The sequence below is a fragment of the Canis lupus genome, chromosome 3 (assembly GCF_003254725.2).
Source record: "Canis lupus dingo isolate Sandy chromosome 3, ASM325472v2, whole genome shotgun sequence".
Classification (NCBI taxonomy): domain Eukaryota; kingdom Metazoa; phylum Chordata; class Mammalia; order Carnivora; family Canidae; genus Canis; species Canis lupus.
This window is the reverse complement of record NC_064245.1, coordinates 21072987-21095080: the sequence shown is the minus strand read 5'-3', so window position 1 is coordinate 21095080 and position 22094 is coordinate 21072987. Positions and strand designations below refer to the sequence as shown.

The following is a 22094-nucleotide window of genomic DNA, read 5'->3' as shown; positions in this document are numbered from 1 at the left end:
GAGAAAACATTGATCTCAAAGACCAATATTCGAAGGTAGTCAATGTGAGATTCCTCCTGGGAGAATTTATTTATTTATTTATTTATTTTTTTCTCCTGGGAGAATTTAAAAGAACAATATATGAATGCAAGGGGCAAATTGCCCGTACTGTAATTTCAAATAATGGGAGTGATTCTTCCACTTACATGAATGAACGCAATCGTTTATACATATTCTAGCATAAAAGAGGAAACAAAACCCATTTCTGGCTTTACTTAGGTTGAGACATCAGTTTATTGATAATTTTTGAAACTATGCATTATTGTCTCTGGCACTTTGCAACGTTGACATTGGCCTTGTTCAAGGTTCTCCATGCTTCACATATGCGTCCTGGAACAGGCCCCCTGCCTTCTGCACACAAGTGTTGTTTGTGGCACCCGCTCCTCTATACACGTCAGTCATTAGTGCCCAAGACCTGAGATGGCACAGGTAATTGTGTGTGTGTGTGTGGGGGGGGGGGGGCGGGGAGGGACATGACAGAGAGGAGAGATGGTGCTGTGAGTGAGGAAAACAAAACGTGTACGGTCTTAGAAATCAGAATTTGCCACTATTTCTACCAAAATTCTTAGCCCCCCCCCACCCCGTAAGGCTCCCCTTATCTATTTCCTTTACTTCTCTTGAGTTTCAGAACGTAGTTTGAATTTTTTTTTTTTAAATACGTAGTGGGGGATCCCCGGGTGGCTCAGCGGTTTAGCGCCTGCCTTCGGCCCAGGGCGTGACCCCGGGGTCCTGGGATCGAGTCCTGCATCGGGCTCCCTGCGTGGAGCCTGCTGCTCCCTCTGCCTGTGTGTCTCTGTCTCTCATGAGTGAACAAATAAAACCTTAAAAATAAAATAAAATAAAACACGGAATAGTCATATAGTGATTTCTAGTATGCGACGAAAATCAAACAAATCGATAGCCCTGCCACTCCCCCTCGGCCCCGGGCCCCGGCAGCGCCGCTTCCTAAAGGCGTTATTTTCCACCAGCAGGAAGCAGGGCCCCGGCTCCGCGGCATCTTCCTCGCCGTCTTCCTCGGCGCTGCCCCCTCCCCTGCAGCGTCCCCGCCGCGTTCGCGGAGCCGGGCCCCCCAGCCCTCGGCCCGCCCCTCCGCGGCGCACGCTGACCCGGGGCGGGGCAGGGGCGGGGCAGGGGCGGGGGGGGGGGGACGGGGCGGGCGCCCCCCCGCGGCCGGTCCCCCGCACCGCGCGCCCCCGCCGCTTCCTTCCCTCGGGCCCAGCAGCGCGGCCGCCCCCGCGCCAGGGCCGCGCCTGCGCACAAGCCGCCCCGGCCCTGCTCCCCGCCCTTCCTCCCGCGGCCGGCTCCTCCTCCGGCGCCCCGCCTTCCTTTCTCTCTCTCTCTCTCTCCCTCTCTCTCTAGTCGGTTTCCGCGAGCGCTCCAGGTCGGCAGCCGCTCGGCCCGCTTCCCCGCCCCCCGCCCCTTCCTCTCCTCTCCTCTCCTCTCCTCTCCTCTCCCCACCCCTCCCGCCTCCAGCCCCGCGGAGGATGCAGCGGCCGCCGCGGCCCGGGCCCCAGCAGCGGCACCGGCGGTGGCTGCGGTGGGGGTGGCCGGAACTGGGGTGGTGAAGCGGCGGCGGCGGCCGAGCGGGCGGCAGCCGCGCCAGCCGCTTCCTCTGTGCTTCCCTTCCTCTCTGGCGCGGCCAGGAAGTTTCTCACTAGTGTGCATGTGTGTGAGTGTGGGTGTGCAGGCTGAAGGTGCGGGTTGGCGTTGGTGCCGGCGGTAGGTTTTTTGCCCACTCGGCTTCCCGTAACCCGGGCCGCTCCGGAGCCTGGGCTGTGGCCCGAGGAGGGGGCGCGGCGGCGGGCTCGGTCCTTTTGTTGTCGTTTCCTCCGCCCGGGGAGCCGCCAGGGGGACGCGCCCGGGTGGGGCGGCTGGGAGCCCGGGCCTGCTGGCCCCCGGGGCTCCCGGGCGAGCGTAGAGCGGAGAGCGGAGCGGGCTTCAACATGATGGCGGCCGAGGGCGGCAGCGAGGAGGGCGGCCCGGGGGCGGCGGGGGCGGCGGGGGGCGGCGCGGCCGCGGGCTCGAGCGCCTGCCCGGCGGCGTGCAGGGTGAGGATGCCCGGCGCGCTGCCCGTGCCAGCCGTCGCCTGCTCCGGGCTGCCGGAGGCCGGCGGGGCCGCGCTGGGCGCCGGGCCGGGGGCGGGAGCCGTGGGGGGAGCCGGACTGTCAGGGGGAGGGGCCGGGGCCGGGGCCGCCGGGGCCGGAGCCGGGGCCGCCGGGGCCGGGGGAGAGCCGGCCCTCGCCAAGGGCACCGCTTCGCTGGCTGCGGACACCTTCGGGGCGGGCGGCGCCTTCCCCCCGCTGCCGCCGCCGCCTCAGCTGCCCGCCCTGGGCGCCGCCGGCCTGGGAACCGTGGACGAAGGGGACTCCCTGGATGGACCCGAATACGAGGAGGAAGAGGTGGCCATCCCCCTGACCGCGCCTCCGACTAACCAGTAAGTGCACGCAGCCGTCCCGGGCCCGGGGACGCCGGCTCCTGGGCACAAGTGCGAACCCCTAGGACCTGCAGCTTTTCTTGCAGTTGCGATCCGTTGGTGAAAAAGTTTGGAGCCTTCGGGGTTGGCGTGCGTCGGGACTTGATTGGATCGCTCCTCTTCCCTGAGGGCATGCACGCTGCCTTCGGCGTCTTTTGCATCTTTCTGGTTAGACCCTGGGAAGAAGTGAAGTTTTTGAGCTAGGAAAGCATGGAGAGTGGGGGGGAGGGGGGGGAGGGGGGGCATGTGTATCCATCGGGAACCGGATACGGTGCTGCCTTTTCCAAGCCGAGGTTGCGTCCCCGGGGCTCAGCTGAGCTTGCAGCTGCCCGGGCCGTAGAGTCTCTCTCAGCCTGTGCGTGCATTCCCTGTTGAAGTCAGGTTATCCTTAGTCATAAGGCTTTGGGTATGCAAGTATTCCAAGGAGTATGGTATTGATGACCATTTTAAACATGCACCGGTCAGAAGGCTTTGCCTTTGTGGTGCTGTGCATCCCCAGCCTTTCGGAGGCAGAGCGATGCAGAAAAGTCTTCGGGTCTCTCCTGAAGATGGGGGTCGGCGAGAAAGGAAAGGAGTTCTGCGAATTACAGGTGTGGTGAAGGGTCTCTCTCCTCTTACGGGGTCTGTGACGTAGGCCGTGAAATTCCCATTTATTGATAACAGCCTGATCTTTTTATAGTTGAGGCTTTGTAAGCACAGTTCTCAAGTAAAATTGTCAATACTTCAATACTTTGTTGGTGGCCATGCAGTGTTCCATTTGGCAATCAGTTGCGACGGTATATTGCAGGGCATTTAGGGCAAATGGCTTTTTTCACACGGTGAGTACCTTCCCCTTGTTCCCTCCATAAGTGAACATAGGTGTGTGTTTGTAAAGGTGGACCTTGATGAGAGGAGAGTGTTACTGGGAAGGGGTAATAGATGGCAAAACCGTTCTTACGGATCCTTCACATCAGTTATTATCTGACCTTTAGAATTTCGACAGCCTTGGCGTATCAGAGGAAAAAATATTTGGTTCATATGATGACATTCACTCTGGACAATTGAAAGTATTTGTTTGTTTTGGATAAGCTTTGGAGGATTTAGAAAGGACTTAGAAAATGATTAGAAAAAGATTCTGTGATAATCCATTCTTAACCTAGGGCTACATCTTTTGATATTTAAGGGGGAAAGGTAAAAGTAGCCTGATTTGTGTCAGCCGTGGTATACTGCTCAGTAAGAGTTTAATTTTTTTGTCTAACTTTATTCCAACTTACCATGTTATGTGTTTGTTTTATAGACCTCTGAAGGTGTTCTGGGAGTGTGAAAAATTTGAATTTTACAGCACTGTTTACACACCTTCAAGCCTTTTTGAAAGAATCAGTAAATATTTAAGCGCTCACTACATCACTCCATGCTCAGCACTAGGGTTATAATAAAGTGCAACTTTTCATACTGAAAGAAGGCAGTCTTTTGCCAGTGTTTGTAACTGAGTTATATTAGGCATATTTGTATATTGTAGTTATAAATTTTTTTAAAAAAGTGATTTTGTGGAATGGTTTTAGGTTCACAGCAAAACTGGGCAGAAAATATAGTGTTCCCATTAGATTTTTCAGGATAAACATGAAGGAGTATTTGGAAAAATTTTTAGAAGTCTATTGTGTGAGGTTTCCATCATCATTAATATATATTTGGGAATAAAAATAATACTTGCATGACTGTATATATGAGAATCGTAAATGTTCTGAAAAGTATCCTCCATTTCAAGTATGTTTTTTAAATTTGTCACTGAGGAGTACAAATTACCCTCTTTTCTTTATCTTAGATATCAAACCAGAGTCACTGGAGGCAATACAGTGTAGTGTTTAAGGGTGCAAATTCTGAAGTTAGACAAGATTTGGGTTGGAATCCTGACTCTACCACTTATAACTGTGTGATCTTGGAAAGGTCAGTTTCCCCATCTGTAGAATGGGGATAATAATGGTACCTCCGTCATAGCATCGTTTTTAAGATTTAATGAGAACCCTGAAGTATTCAGTCAGCACAGTGCTTGGCACATAGTAAGTGTTCAGTAAATAGTATGCCAAAGTAACAGTAATATTTTATTGCCATTAAATTGCCTACTGATTCTATTGGTACAGGGAACTCCCTCACTGATAGTTACTTTAGGCAATGGTTCGTACTCCAGAGGTCTAGCTACCATGGTTAGCTATATTAAGAATTATGACTTCATAAAGGTTTCCATCAGGTTAAGTAGGTTTAGAGATGAAGTTCAGATCTTTTCTATGAATTCCTTTTTTTAATTTTTTTTTATTTTTATTTATTTATGATAGTCACAGAGAGAGAGAGAGAGAGAGAGAGAGGCAGAGACACAGGCAGAGGGAGGCAGAGGGAGAAGCAGGCTCCATGCACCGGGAGCCCGACGTGGGATTCGATCCCATCTCCAGGATCGCGCCCTGGGCCAAAGGCAGGCGCCAAACCTCTGCGCCACCCAGGGATCCCTGAATTCCTATTTTTAAAGGGCTTTAATGATTTGGTTAACTAATGCCAAATCTTTTGTAAGGTACTGAAGAAATGTTCTTGGACTAAGTGAATATTTGTTTACTAGTGAGTGGTCACCTTAGTTATTGCATAGCATGATATTAAGGGGTTCAGGTCACAGGTTTGAGTCCACAGTGGTTTGTTAGAGTAGAGTTCCCTTGCACATGGAGTTCAACCCTGTGTCCAGCTAGTTTGGTGCTGTTGGTCACAAGAGCCGTTAAATGACGATATATGGATGGACAAATGCAAATACCTTACTGCCATTAGTATTTTGTACCTTGTTTTTCTGCGTGCATGGTGAGTCATTGTCTCATGTTTATTACCGAGGGTTTTCATTAGTTTGGTTAAGGACAGAAAAGTTTATATAGTTTTAACTATTTATTTGAATATTTTCCTTTTACAAGTTTTGAGGAAAATTCAAAAAGCATAACATTCTTCCTATGTATTTTTATGCTGTAGAAGTTTCTGTATCTAAAATTCCCGCAGATTGCTTTTTCAAGAGAGAAAAAAGTTAAAGGAGTTTGTCACGGGACACTTTCTAATTTTATGAACTTACTTGCTTTTAGTGCTCCTGGTTATTTTTTCTCTTTGCTTTAGAAGTGAGGGTGATGGTAAAAGGAGTGTTTTCCTCTTAATCCACCTTCAATTATATGTAGAGATTTTAAACTATGAGCCTGCAGTAGCAGGATGCCCTTGGACTGAATCCAACCCACAGATATATATTGCTTTCTCTTGGTGTATTTGGAACATTGAGTAATTAGTTGCCACCATTTAAAAATAGGAAGACTTCACATTTAAGAAGTCTCACTTTCTAGCATCACTTGCAAAATCACAAGATTTGGCTCTACCTGGTTGCTCTTCCTGTTTGTGGATTGCTAGAGCTGAGTAGTGTTGCCCCTTTTAGGTGAGTTCTGAGCTCTAGTTTGCTGCAGTCTTCACTAGGCTTCGTTTGCCTTTTGATATTATCTGCCTGGCAGGTTAGATCATACCCTGGACCTAAGATGAAGGCTTCTCAAGCCTGAAACTTGAAGGAAAAGGAAATAAATAATGTACAGGATACCTTTCTTTTCCTTAAGAAACATGTGACTATCTCTACAAAAATAAAATCATTCTTAATTAAGCCAAATAATTATTAGAGGTGAATGTTAGGACATGTAGCGTTCATTAGCTTTGTTACTAATTGCATTATAACTATGGGTGAGTCATTATTTCTTAATAAACATGGGGGGTGAGGATTGCAAAGATTAGTTGTGTACAGAGTGGTTGCTGACCAGGACCCAGATTTTTTTTTTTTTTTAAACCATATTTGTATGCATTGTAGAGCAGTATAGTAGGTGCTCGATATAAGGGATAAAAATGAGTAAGATGCCCATTTTCTCAAGTCTCTTTTCTGGGGCAGTTACAGATCTAGCAGGCAGTTAAGTCAACCAACTTCTATAATTCAGGCTAGATTAAGATAAACATCATGAATGAAGTATGAACAAAGGGTCATGGGCTTTAAAATAATACAAAATTTAGGCAATTAGGATCAGTAAGTCTTTGAGGAAAACTATCAAGTATGTTATCCCTGTTGCTTATTTTCTAAATAAGACCTTATTGGTCCCCACGCCCTTTGTCTAATGATTCTATCATGTAAAAAAGAATTACAAGTTAAAGTAGTATAAACTTTTGACCCTGAATGTAGGGTTTGTCCTACTGAACTCCTTAATTATTTACCTGTGATCTGGAAGGAGGTTGAAGGAGATGCCTGTAGTCTCTGGGAATACAGAGCACAGCCAAAGGCTAGAATTGGTTTGGATCATTGATGAGGCACTCTGGGGAAACCAGGCAAACATGATTGGTAGAGATAAAAAGTAAAAGCACAGGAGCACCTGGGTGGTTCAGTGATTTAAGTGTCTAACTCTTGATCTTGGCTCAGGTCTTGATCTCATGGTCTGAATTGGAGCCCTGTGTTGGGCTCCTCACTGTGTGTGGAGCTGGAAAAAGAAGAAAAATGACAGCTGTAAATTAGGAAGAAGAAAGGGAAAGCAAAATGTAGGCCTTTCTGGTTGCTTTACCAGCCATGAGGGAAATGAGAGAATGGCAGCTCTAAAACCCAGAATGTACCTTGGTGGGGGTGAGACATAATAATTAACAATAACTGTCATTACTCCTGATATTTCTTGATTGCTTACTGCCTACCAAGAACTGTTCTAATTGGCCTACATGTGTTGTTTACTTATAACTAAACCAGTGTTTATTTGCACTTAATTTTGAAGGTTGAGCTAGGCTTGATGGGGACTGCTCCATATGTCTTCTGTTGGCTATAACATCCAAGGTGGCTTCTTAATTCATAAATCTGATGCATCAGCTGGGATGGCTGGACCAGCTGGTGGATAGCTGGGAATATGACTGCCTCTCTCCCTTTCTCCCTTTACCCCGTGCAGGTAGCCTCCCCCACTTAATTCGATTGAGCTTCTCCACAGCATGGAAGCTGGGTTTCATGAGGGAGGGAGCATTTCAAGAGGACAAGCTTCACCGGGCCAACACATATCAGGCGTCTGTATTCTTATGTTTGCTAATGTTCTAATAGTCCATGCTAATAACATAACCAGTTTGGATTTAGTATGGGTGAGGACTATACAAGGGCATCAGTACTGGGAGATGAGATTTGTTGAGGGGACCAAAGTTAACAACCTACTCGTGTGTTATTCATATACATGTAATACCAGATAATACTAGGATAGGAGTGGTGAGGGATGAGGTGGGAGAAAGGGCAAGTACTTACAAGTTCTTTTTTTTTTTTAAGATTTTATTATTTTTTAAAATTTATTCATGAGAGACACGGGGGAGGGGGGGAGAGAGAGAGAGAGAGAGAGAGAGAGAGGCAGAGACACAGGCAGAGGGAGAAGCAGGCTCCATGCAGGGAGCCCGACGTGGGACTCGATCCCAGGACCCCGGGGTCACGCCCTGGGCCGAAGGCAGGTGCTAAACCGCTGAGCCACCCAGGCTTCCCTACAAGTTCTTCTCTTAGGCTTTAACACGGTAAATTGTTTATTAAACGAATCAGATATCCTCACAATAGATTTTGATTCTGACCACCATTATCTTAATTTTAAATCACAGTTATGGAGTATAGATGCTGGTTATGGCTCAATGTTTGAATGTGCAGTGTATGGGTGGTAGGTGTAGCATCTTGAAATCACCTACAACCCATTTCAGTCATGAGCTAAATTAAAAACAGTTGTCAGATACAATTTACTGATAACTTCTCCATATGTCTGATCATATTTCAATGGGATTTGGTGTATGATTTTAGGCATTTCAGTGATTAAGTGATTTTTATGAGTAAAACAGTGAACATTTGGGGGAACAGAAATAGAAAAGAATATACAGTCCACTTGGAAGAGGAAGCATTAATGATAGAGAAGATGGTAAAATTAATCTTACAGATATATTGTACAGATAACATTTTTCAAACTGGAGGATAGTGTGGAAGAGTTTAAAGAATGAAAGTATTTGAAAGAATAAATTGAAATTTCATACTGTAATCCTCTTTTACTGGAGTTTTATAGGAAGTTTGATTAATTTTCATAGTATTGGTGTTTGTTATTGAAATCATAAAAGTAGTATGCATAGATACATAGTATTTTAGTGATGAAGGAAACCCTCATTGCCCAGATGCAGAAGCCGCCTGGGAGGCTGCCTAGATGCAGAAGTAGAGTGGTCTGGCTAAGGTACATAGGTAGTGGTAGAACTGGGACAGAATTTAGTTCCGTAATTTTTTTTTAAATATTTTATTTATTTATTCATGAGAGGCACGGGCGGGGGGGGGGGGGCAGAGGCAGAGACACCGGCAGAGGAAAAAAGAGGTTTCATGCAGGGAGCCCCGTGTGGGACTCGATCCCGGGTCTCCAGGATCACGCCCTGGGCTCCAGGTGGCGCTAGACTGCTGGGCCACTGGGGCTACCCAGTTCCGGTAATTTTTTAGATATGCTTAGATTTGAGTAATATTTATAGTTAATTTGGCCGGGGCTGGGGGGTGGAGGGTAGAAGATGAAAGGCAGAGGCCTAGGATTGACTAATCCTTTACCATATATGCTAGGCACTTTACAGAGATTATTTTAATTCTCAAAGGTCTGCAGTCAGATACTCTCCTCATTTTTATTGTTGGGAAAACTAAGTGATAGAATTGGAATTCTGATGCCAATACTATACTTTTTCCTTTGCCTTGTCCCCTTCCATTAAGTATAATACACACTTATTATGTTCACTCATAGAATATACTTCCGGGCTGGCCAGCCACTGGGTATTACGGATTGAATTTTGTTCCCCTAAAACTCATAGGTTGAACCCCAAGTCCCATTGTGGCTGAATATGTATAGGGTCTTTAAAGAGGTGATTAAGATGAAATGAGGTCATAAGGGTGGGTCCATAATCCTACTGGACCTTATAAGAAGAGGGAGAGACACAGAAGTGCACATGCACAGAGAAAAGTCCATGTGAACCCCCAGTGAGAAGGTGGCCATTTGAAGCCCAGTAGACTGGCCTCATTAAAAAGTACCTCTGCTGGCCCTTTAATCTTAGACTGGGCCTCCAGAACTGTGAGAAAATACATTTCTGTGGTTTCAGCAATCCAGTATGGTTTTTGTTATGATAGTCCGAGCTGACTGACACTCTGAGTAACCCCGTCTCTTTAACAATGGCTTTGGCTGATTCTGATGCATGTCAGTTGCACATTTACTACTTGAGAAATAGGGTCCTCATGTTTATATTTCCTATCTTCCACTGTAGGAAAGAAAAACTTTCCATGTACTTTACCTTCTTTCCTTATATGCTAGTGGTTTATTTCTCCTTTTTTGGCTATACGTGTGTTGAAAGATGGAAAAATTATTTAAATGCATGTTTGAGTATTATAGCTTGAAAAGGTCTTATATATGACCATGATGGTACCCATGGGAAATCCTGTGGGGGAGACATTACTTCAGCAAAATTTCTGTATTCACTCTGTGTTCCTTGTAATATTCGGTGTTACTTGTTTGTGTGTGTGTGTGTGTGTGTGTGTGTGTATGTGAGTATTTTTTAGTATTATTTTGTCTGGATAAGTAAGATAAACACCTCATCAAGGTTTTACCAAGCTAGATTATCAGCTTAATACAAAAGATAGAACTCAGGAACAACAATGGAAGGCTAGGCATTGGACAAGGTATGTGGAGAAGGGTACAGAGCTTCCATGCCCTGTCTAGAGATGCTACTCTTTTAGCCACTCTCCCTCCTCTATGTGTTCACCAACTGGAAGCTCTCTCAGTGTTACTTTTAAAATTCCCCTTCTCTTACATATCTGTCTGAAGCTTAAGGGAAAGACCTAGAGATTCTTAACTCTTTTAAGGCTTCTTTGTAGGTATAACCTATTAGACTGGGTTCACAGCTAAGACGCTTATATAAAGCACCATATCTCTCCTCCATCCATGTCTACCCACCTACCTGGATATTGATTTATCTCTCAGATTTTTAAATTAAATTTTATTTTGAGGTAATTGTAGATTAAAATTTAGTTGTAAGGAATAATACAAAGTATGTGTCCTTCACCCATTTTTTTTCCTCAGTGGCAACATCTGGTATGGCAACAAGAAATTAATATTGATTTAATTTACATCTTCAGATTTCACTAGTTCTGCATACAGTTGTGTGTGTCTATGTGTTCAATGTGGTTTTAGTTCTATGCAGTTTTATCACATTGTGTAATCATCACTACAGTAAAGACACAGAGCAGTTTCATCACCACAAGGATTCCTTGTGCTGCCCTTCTTTCACCTCTCCATTTATCTCTAACTCCTGGCAACCACTAACCTGTTTTTCGTTTTGTCATTTCAAAAAAAGTTTTACAAAAACAAACAACAAAACCCCATGTTGTACAGATGGAATCATAAAGTATGTAACCTTTTGGGGTTAGCATTTTGTAACCCAGCATAATTCCTCAAGATTCATCCAGGTCCTTGCATGTATCAATACTTTGTTCCTTTACATTTGCTGAGTATTTCATGGTGTGGCTGTATAACATTTTAGCCATTCACCACTGGAGAACAATTTGGATTATTTCCAGTTTTGACTATTAGGAAAAAAAGCTATGAATATTCTTGTTTGTTTTTTTGTAAACATAAGTTTTCATTTTTGTCAGTTAAATGTCCAAGAGTGCAGTTGTTGGATTGTGTGGTAATTATATGTTCAGTTATAGAAGAAACTGCCAATCTATTTTTTAGATTGGTTGGATGCTTTTACATTCTCACCAGTAACGTATGAGTGGTCCAGATTCTGTATTCTCACGAGCATTTGATACTGTCATAAGTGTTTCTTTAAGCTATTCTCTTGGTGTCTACTGATCTTATTGTGGTTTTAATGTATATTTCCCTAATGGCTAGTGGTGTTGAAGATCTTTTCATATGCTAATTTGCTATCTGTATATCCTCTTTGGTAAAATGTTCATGTCTTTTGTGCATTTTCCAATAGGATTGTTTTATTGTTGAGTTTTGAGAATTCCAAATATTACTCTATTGTCTGCTATGTGCAAATACTCTCATTTTGTAGCTTATCGCTTTTTTCCTTTTAATGGGGTGTTTCTGAGAGCAAAAGTTTTTAATTTTGTTGTGGCTTAATTTATTAATGTTACTTTTTTTTTGGTTGTGTTTTTGGAGCCAAGTCTAAGAACTCTTTAGCATTGGTCTCAAAAATTTTCTATTATGATAGCTTTATGAAAGTTTTATACTTTAATGGTTTGCAGATAAGTCCATAGTTTATTTTGATTTTATTTTTATAAAAGATACATTTAAATTGAGGTTCATATTTTTACCTATGGCTATCCAATTGCTCTAGCCCCATTTGTTGAAAAGGTAAGTATCTTTCCTCTTTTGAACTGCTTTTGCAATTTTATAAAAAATCAATTGGGCATATATGTGTAGGTTTACTTCTGGGTTCTCTATTGAGTTCTGTTGGTTTATATGTTTCCATCTGCTAATATTGCACTCTTGGTTACTATAACAATGTAGATATAGATAAGCCATAATACCAAATAGAGTGGTTCCTCTCACTTTTCAATATGGTTTGAGTTATTCAAAGGCTTATGTCTTCATATATAAATTTTTGAACAAGCTTACCCATATCTACACAAATTTTACTGAGATTCTCATAGGAATTGCATTAAACCTGTAGATCAATTTGGGGAGAATTGACATCTGTACTATATTGACATGGTCTTCATTTAGTTAGGTCTTTGATTTCTTTAATCAGCATTTTGTATTTTTTAGTATATATATCAAGTCCTATTGTATGCCTCTTGTTAAATTTATACTTACTTTTTTTTTGTTTGTTTGTTTGGAGAAATTTTGTGGATATTATTTTTTTATCTCAGTTTTCAAATGTTCATTATCAATACATAGAAATGTGATTGATATTTTACATTGATCTTGTGTTCTTTGACCTTGCTAAAATTTTAACCTTTTAGTTTTTAGAGGCTTTTTACAGTATAATCTCCAATCTCTTTGCCTTTTATTTCTTGTGTTATTGCAGTGGCTAGAACTAGTACTGTATCGACTCACAGTGGTAAGAGCAGATATCCTTGCTTTGTTCCTTGTTTAGGTGGAAAACATTTAGTGTTTCACTATTAAATATGGTATTAAGTGTATGTTTTTTTGCGGGGGGAGTGCGTAGTTGATTAGATACTCTATCAAATCAAGGTAGATCACCTGTCTTTCTAGTTTACTGAGAGTTATTATAAATGGGTGGTGGATTTTGTCAAATTTTGTCAAATTCTTAGTGAATTTATATGATAGAGTTATTTTCTTTAGTTGATGTGTGGGGTTTTGTTTTGTTTTAATGTTGAACCAAACTTGCATATGTGGAATAAATCCTATGTGGTTATGATATATAATGTTTTTCAGATATTACTGAATTTAGATTATTGATTTGTTGAGAATTTGTGTCTGAGTTCATTAGAGAAACTAGTCTGCATTTTTCTTGTGATATTTTTGTTTTGTTTCAGTATTTGGGTAATACTGGCCTCAGATTGAGGTAGGACTCATTCCCTCCTTTTCTGCTCTTCGGAAAAATTTGTGAAGTTTTGACATTCTTTAAATATTTGGTTGAATTCTCTAGTGAAAACATTTCAGCTTGAGATTTTCTTTTTGAGAATTAAAATTACAAATTGTTTAGTGGTTGTAGGATTATTTATGTATTATTTATTTCAGTTGAATCTTGGTAGAACAAACAGTCCCTGACTTAAGATTTTTTTGACTTTATGATGATGTGAAAGTGAGACACAATCAGTAGAAACCATACTTGGATTTTGAATGATGATCTTCTCCTGGGCTAACAATATGTGGTAAGATTCTCTCTTGTGATGCTGGATGGTAGTGGCAAATCATAGCTCCCAGTCAACCATGCAATCATAAGGGTAAACAACCACAACGTATAACACTTAAAAGGATTCTGTATCCTTAGAACCATTCTGTTTTTCACTCTCAGTATTCAGTAAATTACCTGAGATTGTCAACACCTTTTTTCCTTTTTTTTTTTTTTTAATAGGCTTTGCATTAGATGATTTTGCCCAACTGTAGGCTAAGGTAAGTTTTCTGAGGAGGCTTAATGTAGGTGAGGCTAAGCTCTGATATTTGGTAGTTCAGGTACATTAAATGCATTTTTGATTTGTGATATTTTCAGTTTACAATGGGTTAGTTGCATGTGGCCCTATGGTAAGTAGAGGAAGATCTTTATGTGGTTGATTGAAGAGTTGATTCATTTCTTCTAATTTAGGGGCATAAACTTGTTTGTATTATTTCCTAATTACCCTTGTAATGGCTGTAAAATGTTCAGTGATACTTTCTTTTTTTATCTCTGATCTTGGTAACTTGTACCTTTCTTTTTGTTTTGCCAGTCTTGCTAAAGATTTATCAATTTTATTAATTTTTTTAAAGGATTAACCTTTTGTTTCATTTTTTTCTCTGTAGTTTTCTTGTTTTCAGTTTTGTTGATTTTCACTTTTATTTTTATTATTTCTCTTCTGATTATTTTGGGTTTATTTTTTCCTGTTTTTCTAGTTTCTTGAAAGCTAGAAAGGAATTTAAGTAGGAATGTAAGATAATGATTTGAGAACTTTTCTCTTTGCTAATGTAAACATTTAATGCTATAACTTTTCCCCTTGGCACTGCTTTAGTTGTATCCCATGTCTTTTGATGTTGTTTTTTCTGTGTTGTCTTTTCATTTTTATTCAATTCTATGTTTCTTTTTAACTTTACTTGGAGACTTACTTTGAGATTCGCTAGTTGTACTTCTTGATTTCTGATTCGAGTCCATTATGGTCAGAGAATATTCTCTTATGATTTCAATACTTTAAAATTTGTTGATGCTTGTTCTGTGGCCCAGTATATGGCCTGTTTTTGTGAGTGTTCGTTCTATGGATTTAAAAAAAAATAGGTATTTGGCTTTTTTTTGGTCAAATATTCTATGTATGTCAATTAGATCCTTTTGGTTGATTGTGTTAGAACTTTAGAACTTTTAAGTTTTGGCTGATTTTCTGTTTAGTGTTTTAGGAAGTCTTGAAATTCCCAATGATAAAATTTGTCTGTTTCTCCTTTCACCTATCTGTTCTTCGTGTATTTTGTTAGGTGTGTACCATTTAGAATTGTTATGTATTTCTGTTGGATCCATCCTTTATCATTGTATTATGTTTTCTTTTCTCTCTAGCAATTGTCTTTGCTCAAAAATCTAATATTAATATAGCCATTCTGCTTTTATTTTGTTTCCATGCATCTTTTTTGGTACCTTTTCACTTCTTATTTTAAGTGAGTGAGTTATAAACAGCCTATTTGTGGATCATTTCTTCTTAAGTCCACATTGGCAGTATTTGCCTTTATTTGGTATATTTTAAATTTACATTTATTTTAATTATTGATAATGTTAGGGCTTATTTTTTTAAAGTTTTTATTTTAATTCCAATTAGTTAACATACAATGTTATGTTAGTTTCAAGTGTACAATACAATATTTCAACAATTCCATATTCTACCTGGTGCTCATCACTACAAATGCACTCCTTAATTCCTATCGCCTATTTAACTCACTCCCCCTTGCCTCTGGGAACCAATCTGTTTCTTGGTTCATCTTTCTCTTTTGTTTGTTTTGTTTGTTTTGTTTCTTAAATTCCACATAGGAGTGAAGTCATGTGGTATTTGTCTTTTTCTGACTTACTTCACTTAGCATAATAATTTCTAGCTCTATCCATGTTGTTGGAAATGGCAAGATTTCATTCTTTTTATGGTTAAGTAATATTCCATTGTAAAAAAAAATATACTGCAACTTCTTTATCAGTTCATCAGTCAATGACACTTGGGCTGCTTCCATATCTTGGCTGCAGAAATAATGCTGCCATAAACACAGGGGTGCATGTATCCCATTGAATTAGTGCTTTTTAATTTTTTTGGGAAAATACCCAGTAGTGCAATTACTGGATGATAAGGTAGTTCTCTTTTTAACCTTTTGAGGAACCTCTATAACTGTTTTCCACAGTGGTTGCACCTGTTTACATTCCCACCAACAGTGCAGGAATGTTCCTTTTTTTCCACATCCTTACCAACACTTGTTTCTTGTATTGTTGATTTTAGCCATTCTGACAATGTGAAGTGATAGCTCATTGTAGTTTTGATTTGCATTTCTCTGATGGTGATTATGAAAATCTTTTCATGTTTCTGTTGGCCATGTGGATGTCTTCTTTGGAGAAATGTCTTTTCATGTCTCCCTGCCCATTTTTAATTGGGTTATTTATTTTTTGGGTATTGAGATTTATAAGTTCTGTATTTTGGATACTAACCCTTCATTGGATGTGTCATTTGCTCTTAGAGCTTCTGCCATTTTGTTTTCATTTCCTGTTTTTTCTCTCTTACTCATTCCTCTGTTTCGTTCTTTCTTCTTCTTCTTCTTCTTCTTCTTCTTCTTCTTCTTCTTCTTCTTCTTCTTCTTCCTCTTCTTCCTCCTCCCCCTCCTCCTCCTCCTCCTCCTCCTCCTCCTCCTCTTCTTCTTTTTAACATTTTATTTATCTATTCATGAGAAACACAGAGAGAGGCAGAGACCTAGGCAGAGAGAGAAGCAAGCTTCATGCAGGAAGCCCGATGTGGGACTTGATCCTGGATCTACGGGATTACGCCCTGAGCCAAAGGCATTGCCTTTTTTTTTTTTTTTTTGAAGATTTTATTTATTTATTTTTGAGAAAGAGCATGCGTGAACTAGGAGGAGGGCCAGAGTGAGAGGGAGAAGCTGAATCCCTGGTGAGCAGGGAGCCTGATGCAATACAGTATTTCAGGACTTCAGGATCATGACTGAGCTGAAGGCAGGTGCTTAACCGACTGAGCCACCTAGGTGCCCCTTCTCTTTTCTTTTTATGTGTCACTTGAGCATTTATTAGTATTTTATCCTGATTTATTTATAATTGTTTTCAAATATATCACTTTGTAGTGTTTTCTTAGTGGTTGTACTGGATATTAAGATGTATATGTACCATAAGTATGGAAACTACCCTTCCATTTAGACCCCTTTACTCTCCCACTTTGTAAATATCACTGTTACGAATATTTTTTCATACATTGAACAGCTGATCAGATAGTGTTAATATTTTTTTCCTGTTGTGCTAAAACATACATGGCATAAAATTTACCTTTTTAACCATTTTTAAAGTGTATGGTTCTGTGATATAAAGTACATTCACATTGTTGTGGTGCAGCTGTTAACCACCATCCATCCCCAGAACTTTTTCAGCTTGCCCAAATGAAACTCTGTACCCATTAAACATTAACTCCCCATTTCTCTCTCCCCCTGTTCCAGGCATCCACCATTTTACTTTCCGTTTTTATGAATTTGAATGCTCTACATACCTCATTTAAGTGGAATCATACATACAAATCATATTTGTTCTTTTATTACTGATTTATTTCACTTAGCATAATATCTGCAAGGTTTGTCTATGTTGTAGCATTTATTGAAATTTTCCTTTTAAGGCTGAATACTATTTTGGCCTCCTACATTTTGATTATTCATTTACCCATTGATGGACGTTTGGATTACTTCCACCTTTTGGCTCTTGTGAGTGATGCTGCTCAAACAGGGTGCATAAATATCTCTTTAAGTCAGTCCCTCCTTTTAAGTATATACCTAGAAGTAGAATTACTGGGTCATATGGTAATTCTGTATTTAAGTGTTTGAGGAATTGTCATACCGTCTGTGATGGTGCCTATATCATTTTACGGTCCCACCAGCAATGCACAAGGATTCCAGTTGCTTCACATTCTCACCATTACTTGTAATTTCCTGTTCCTTTCTCCTTCTCCTTTTTCATAATAGCTGACCTCATGTGCTATCTCATTGTTATTTTGACTTGCATTTTTCTAATGAGTGAGCAAATTTTCATGTGCTTATTGGCTATTTGTATATCATACTCTGAGAAATACCTATTTAAGTCTTTTGTCCATTTTTAAATCTGTTTGTTTCCTCTTGAATTACAGGAGTTCTTTATATATTCTGGATATCAATCCTTTTTCAGATAAATGGTTTGCAAATATTTTCTTCCATTCCATCAGTTGCCATTGTGCTCTGTTGATAGTGTCTTTTGATGTACTTAAGTTTTAAAAATTTTGATGAACTCTATTTTTTGGTTGACTGTATAATTTTTATTTCATCCATCAATACTATGATTTTAAAACTTATTGAGTAGTAGAAGGGTAGTCTGGTGAATCTATAGGTTTTACTCATTCTTGCTTTTCCCATTGTACTTTTTTCTTTCCTGATGTTACAAGATTCGTTCTTTTATCATTTGAAAGACCTTCCTTAGCTCTTCCTGAAGAATACATATGCTAACAGATTTTAGTATTCTGTTGCCTGCTTATGTCTTTGTTTCATTTCTGAAAGATAGTTTTGTCAGATATAGAATTCATGGTTGATTGTTCTTTGAGCTCTTGAAAAATTTTTGTTACTTTTGTCTGACCTTTGTGATTTCAGATGAGAAATCTGTTATTTGAATTCATGTTCCTCATAGGTAATCCTTTCTTTGTGGTTGCTTTTAAGATTTTTTTCTTTGTTTTCAGATGTGAAATGATGTGGCAAGGTATAATTCTTGTGGATTTACCTGTTTGGAGTTGTCACTTGAATCTGTAGGTTTTTGTGTTTCTACAAATTTGGAAGTTTTCATCCATTATTTTTATGAATACCTTTTCAACTTAACCCACTTTTTCTTTCTTTATGGGACTCCAGTGAATACAGAATTGGATCTTCTGTTATTGCCCTATAGATTTTGAGTCTTTGTTAGTTTCTTTTTAGTCATGTTTCTCTTTTGGTCAGATTGGGTAAATTCCGTCCTCAAAATCGCTAATTTGTGCCATTTGTTATTCTTACTGTTGAGCTGTCCGTTAAGCTTTTTTTTTTTAGCTTTTTTTTTTCTTATTATAGTTTTCCAGTTCTGTAGTTTCTAATTGGTTCCCTTTTATAATTTCTTTTTCTTGGCTTGGATTTCCTATTTTATTTGTTTTTTTTTTTGAGAATTTTTAATTGATAAATTATTTGTGATGGCTGCTTTCACATCTTTTTGAAAAAAGATTTTATTTATTTATTTAAAAGAGAGAGAGTGCACATGTATGCTCATGAGCAGGGGAGGGACAGAGGGAGAGGGAAGGAGAGAATCTCAGGCAGACTCCCTGCTGAGCACAGAGCCCAACATGGGGCTTGATCACACCACCCTGAGATCATGACCTGAGCTGAAACCAAGAGTAGGATGCCTAACCGACTAAGCCACCCAGGTGCCCTGTGCTTTCACATCTTTGTTAGACAATTCCAATATGTAATTCGTTTTAATGTTGGCATTTGTTGATTGTCTTTTTTTCATTCAAGTAGTCATTTTCTTGGTTCTTGGTATGATGGGTAATTTTTGGTTGGATGTTGGGTTTTTTGCCTATTATGCAATTTAAAAAAAAATTACTTTTACCCTTAATATTGATGAGTATATTTTTATTGTAGAAAATTTGGAGACTTGGAAATACAAAGGAAAAAAAAATCACTCTTTTTACTACCAAAGGTAGCTACTGTTAAATTTTTTGTAGATTATATACACATTATATACACACACACACACACACATAAAATTCTTGAAAGGAACTATATTTGCATATTTCTATTTTCCTGCCATATAATTATAACTAGCATTTATATATATGAGCAAATTGAAGTAATGAGAGTTTTAGGTAACTTTCTTGGTTCACAAAGCTACCAAATAATTCAAACCAAGCTTCTGAACCCTAGGTCTGTACGTATTTATTTATTTATTTATTTATTTAAAGATTCTGTTTATTTATTCATGAGAATACAAAGAGAGGAGAGAGAGAGAGAGAGAGAGAGAGAGAGGCAGAGACATAGGCAGAGGGAGAAGCCCGCTCCATGCAGGGAGCTCAATGTGGGACTCGATTCTGGGTCTCCAGGATGACGCTCTGGGCTGAAGGCGGCGCTAAACCACTGAGTCACTGGGTCAGGTCTGTATTTTAAACCACTATGGAATACTCTATCTTGTTCTTTTTTAAAAAAATCACTTAAGATAAATTGTTTCAATAGGAGAATGAACTTCTTTGAGGAGGAATCATCAATAGATTAATAACATTCTTAAAATATTTTGAATAATGTTTTAGTAGTTCACTGTGTTTATAGATAATTTAAGTTTGTTTAGATACATACATAATATATTTTGGTAGTGGAGAAAGGAGCTTTGATATACCTCTGTTTATGCATTCGCATGAATAAATAAATTAAAATCTCCTTAAATTTGAATGGAAAGTATTAATAGGCCTTTTTTTTTTCTTAGAGATTTGTACCTCCTTCTGCTTCTCCCTTTGCCTGTGTCTCTCTGCCTCTCTCTCTCTCTGTGTCTCTCATTAATAAATAAAATCTTTAAAAAAAAAAAAGATTTGTACCTCCTTTAAGAGCATTAGTGTTTTTCTTTTTTTCTTTTTTTTAAAGTAAATCCTTATTACCCCTCCTTATTTGTTGAGGAACAACTGTGGATATTCTTCCCCATATTATTTCACTTAAGAGACCATAAGGTCACTCATTATGTACATATAGTGAGCTTGGTTGTTTGTCCATATCCGTTGAGTCTTAGCATGGCTACATAAGCATTGATTTAGAGAAAATTCCTAATCAGTGACTATATGAAAGCTAGTATATTTTATTGCCTTTTAGTTCTTAGCTAAGAAAACCAATCCAGTTACTACAGTGGAGTTACTACTCTATTTACTTATGGGACATAGTAATGCTTATGATTGGTGGTAAGAGGAATAAAATTTAAATTAATTTTCACTACCATTAATCCTTAGACAACGTATGAGTTGGGGGCACTGACCCCCGCAGAGTCAAATCTGTGTATAACTTTGGACTCCCCTAAAATTTAATTACTGATAGCCTACCGTTGACCAGAAGCCTTAATGATGATATAAACAATACATTAACACGTTTTCTATGTTACATGTATTTTCCACTGTGTTCTTATACTAAAGTAATCTAGAGAAAAGAAAATGTTACTAAAAAATCATAAGGAAGAGAAAATATACTTATGGTACTGTTCTGTACTTTCTGAAAAGAATTTGCATGTAAATTGACCTGTGTAGTTCAAACCTGTACTTCGAGAGTCATCTGTAGTTCTTTGAAACTCTATAAGAGTTGTCTTCATTTGTCGTTGCTAGCAATTAGAGACAAGTTAACTATGTGATTTGATGTTTCTTTGTAGTCATTACATAAATTTCTCATGAAATTGAAAAGAAAGGAACACAGATCAGACTGACAAGAGACTGCAAGAGACTGCATCCTTTAATTAATACTAAAATTCCAGAATATCATCCTCAGAATGTTTTCATCATGAAACTATTTTGATAGGATTTTAAATATTTTTTTTTTCTATTTATTCATTTGAGAGAGAGAGACAGACAAAGCGCAAGCCTGGGGAGTGGGAGAGGGAGAGGAAGAAGGCCACTCCCCCTAAGCAGGGAGCCCAAGACATGGGGCTCCATCCCAGGACCCAGAGATCCTGACCTGAGCCCAAGGCAGACGTCAGCCATCTGAGCCACCCAGGTGCCTCTTGATATAATTTTAAAAGGGAATAGAGGGCAGCCCCGGTGGCCCAGTGGTTTAGCGCCGCCTTCAGCCCGGGGTGTGATCCTGGAGACCCGGGATTGAGTCCCACATGAGGCTCCCTGCATGGAGCCTGCTTCTCCCTCTGCCTGTGTCTCTGCCTCTCTCTCTGTCTCTGTCTCTTATGAATAAATAAATAAAATCTTAAAATAAAAAGTGAATAGAAAATAAAATAGTATCTTTAGTTTGACTTTTTTTAAGGAATCTATTCTCTGTGATGTGATGAAATAGCATTTAGCGCTGTAATCATACAAAATCTTACAGTGCTGTGGAGTCATTAATATCTTATAACAAAGTAGTATTGGATGCCTGGATGGCTCAGTGGTTGAGCATCTACCTTTGGCTCAAGGTGTGATTCTGGGGTCCCTGCAGGGAGCCTGCTTCTCCCTCTGCCTATGTCTCTGCCCCTCGCACTGTGTGTCTCATAAATAAATAAATAAATAATAAATAAATAAATAAATAAATAAATAAAATCAAATCTTAAAAATAAAAGTAGTATTGATATTTATGGAAATGGCATTATTTGCCTAGTAACAAGGACTGTGAGTACAGTGAAGAACAGTTGAACTATAATAGATTGCAGACCTATCATGTTATGCTTTAAATGTCACAGTAAGGAGGTTGTGCATTATAGTGTAGAATCCAGAGGGAAAGCCTTTCCTACTACTCAAAATAGTTTTTCTTGTTTTAAGATTTCAGTCATTTTGGCTTTCTTTTTCTCTTTCTCCCCCTCTTATCTAAGCATTTACTAAGATTGTTTTGTACCTCCTAAAGTGCTCCCAGATCTAATATTTGTTTTCTTTTTCTTTTTAAATATTCTATGATTTCAAACCCTCATTTTCTTTTTCCTCCTGTTGGAATAGTTTGTACATTTTCTTTGTTCT

General features: G+C 39.7%; 1 protein-coding gene across 2 annotated transcripts in view; it reads left to right on the top strand.

The window, feature by feature from the left end:
* The first annotated feature begins 1359 nt into the window (after nt 1-1359).
* RASA1 (RAS p21 protein activator 1) overlaps nt 1360-22094 on the top strand; it is a 109084-nt gene continuing 88349 nt past the window's right edge. The window contains exon 1 of one of the 2 annotated variants that reach the window (XM_049108284.1): nt 1360-2473. In XM_049108284.1, coding sequence (XP_048964241.1) covers nt 1983-2473 — 491 coding nt within the window. In that variant the 5' untranslated portion in view covers nt 1360-1982. The remainder of the gene's footprint in view (nt 2474-22094) is intronic. The other variant, XM_025437237.3, reaches the window with a different exon arrangement.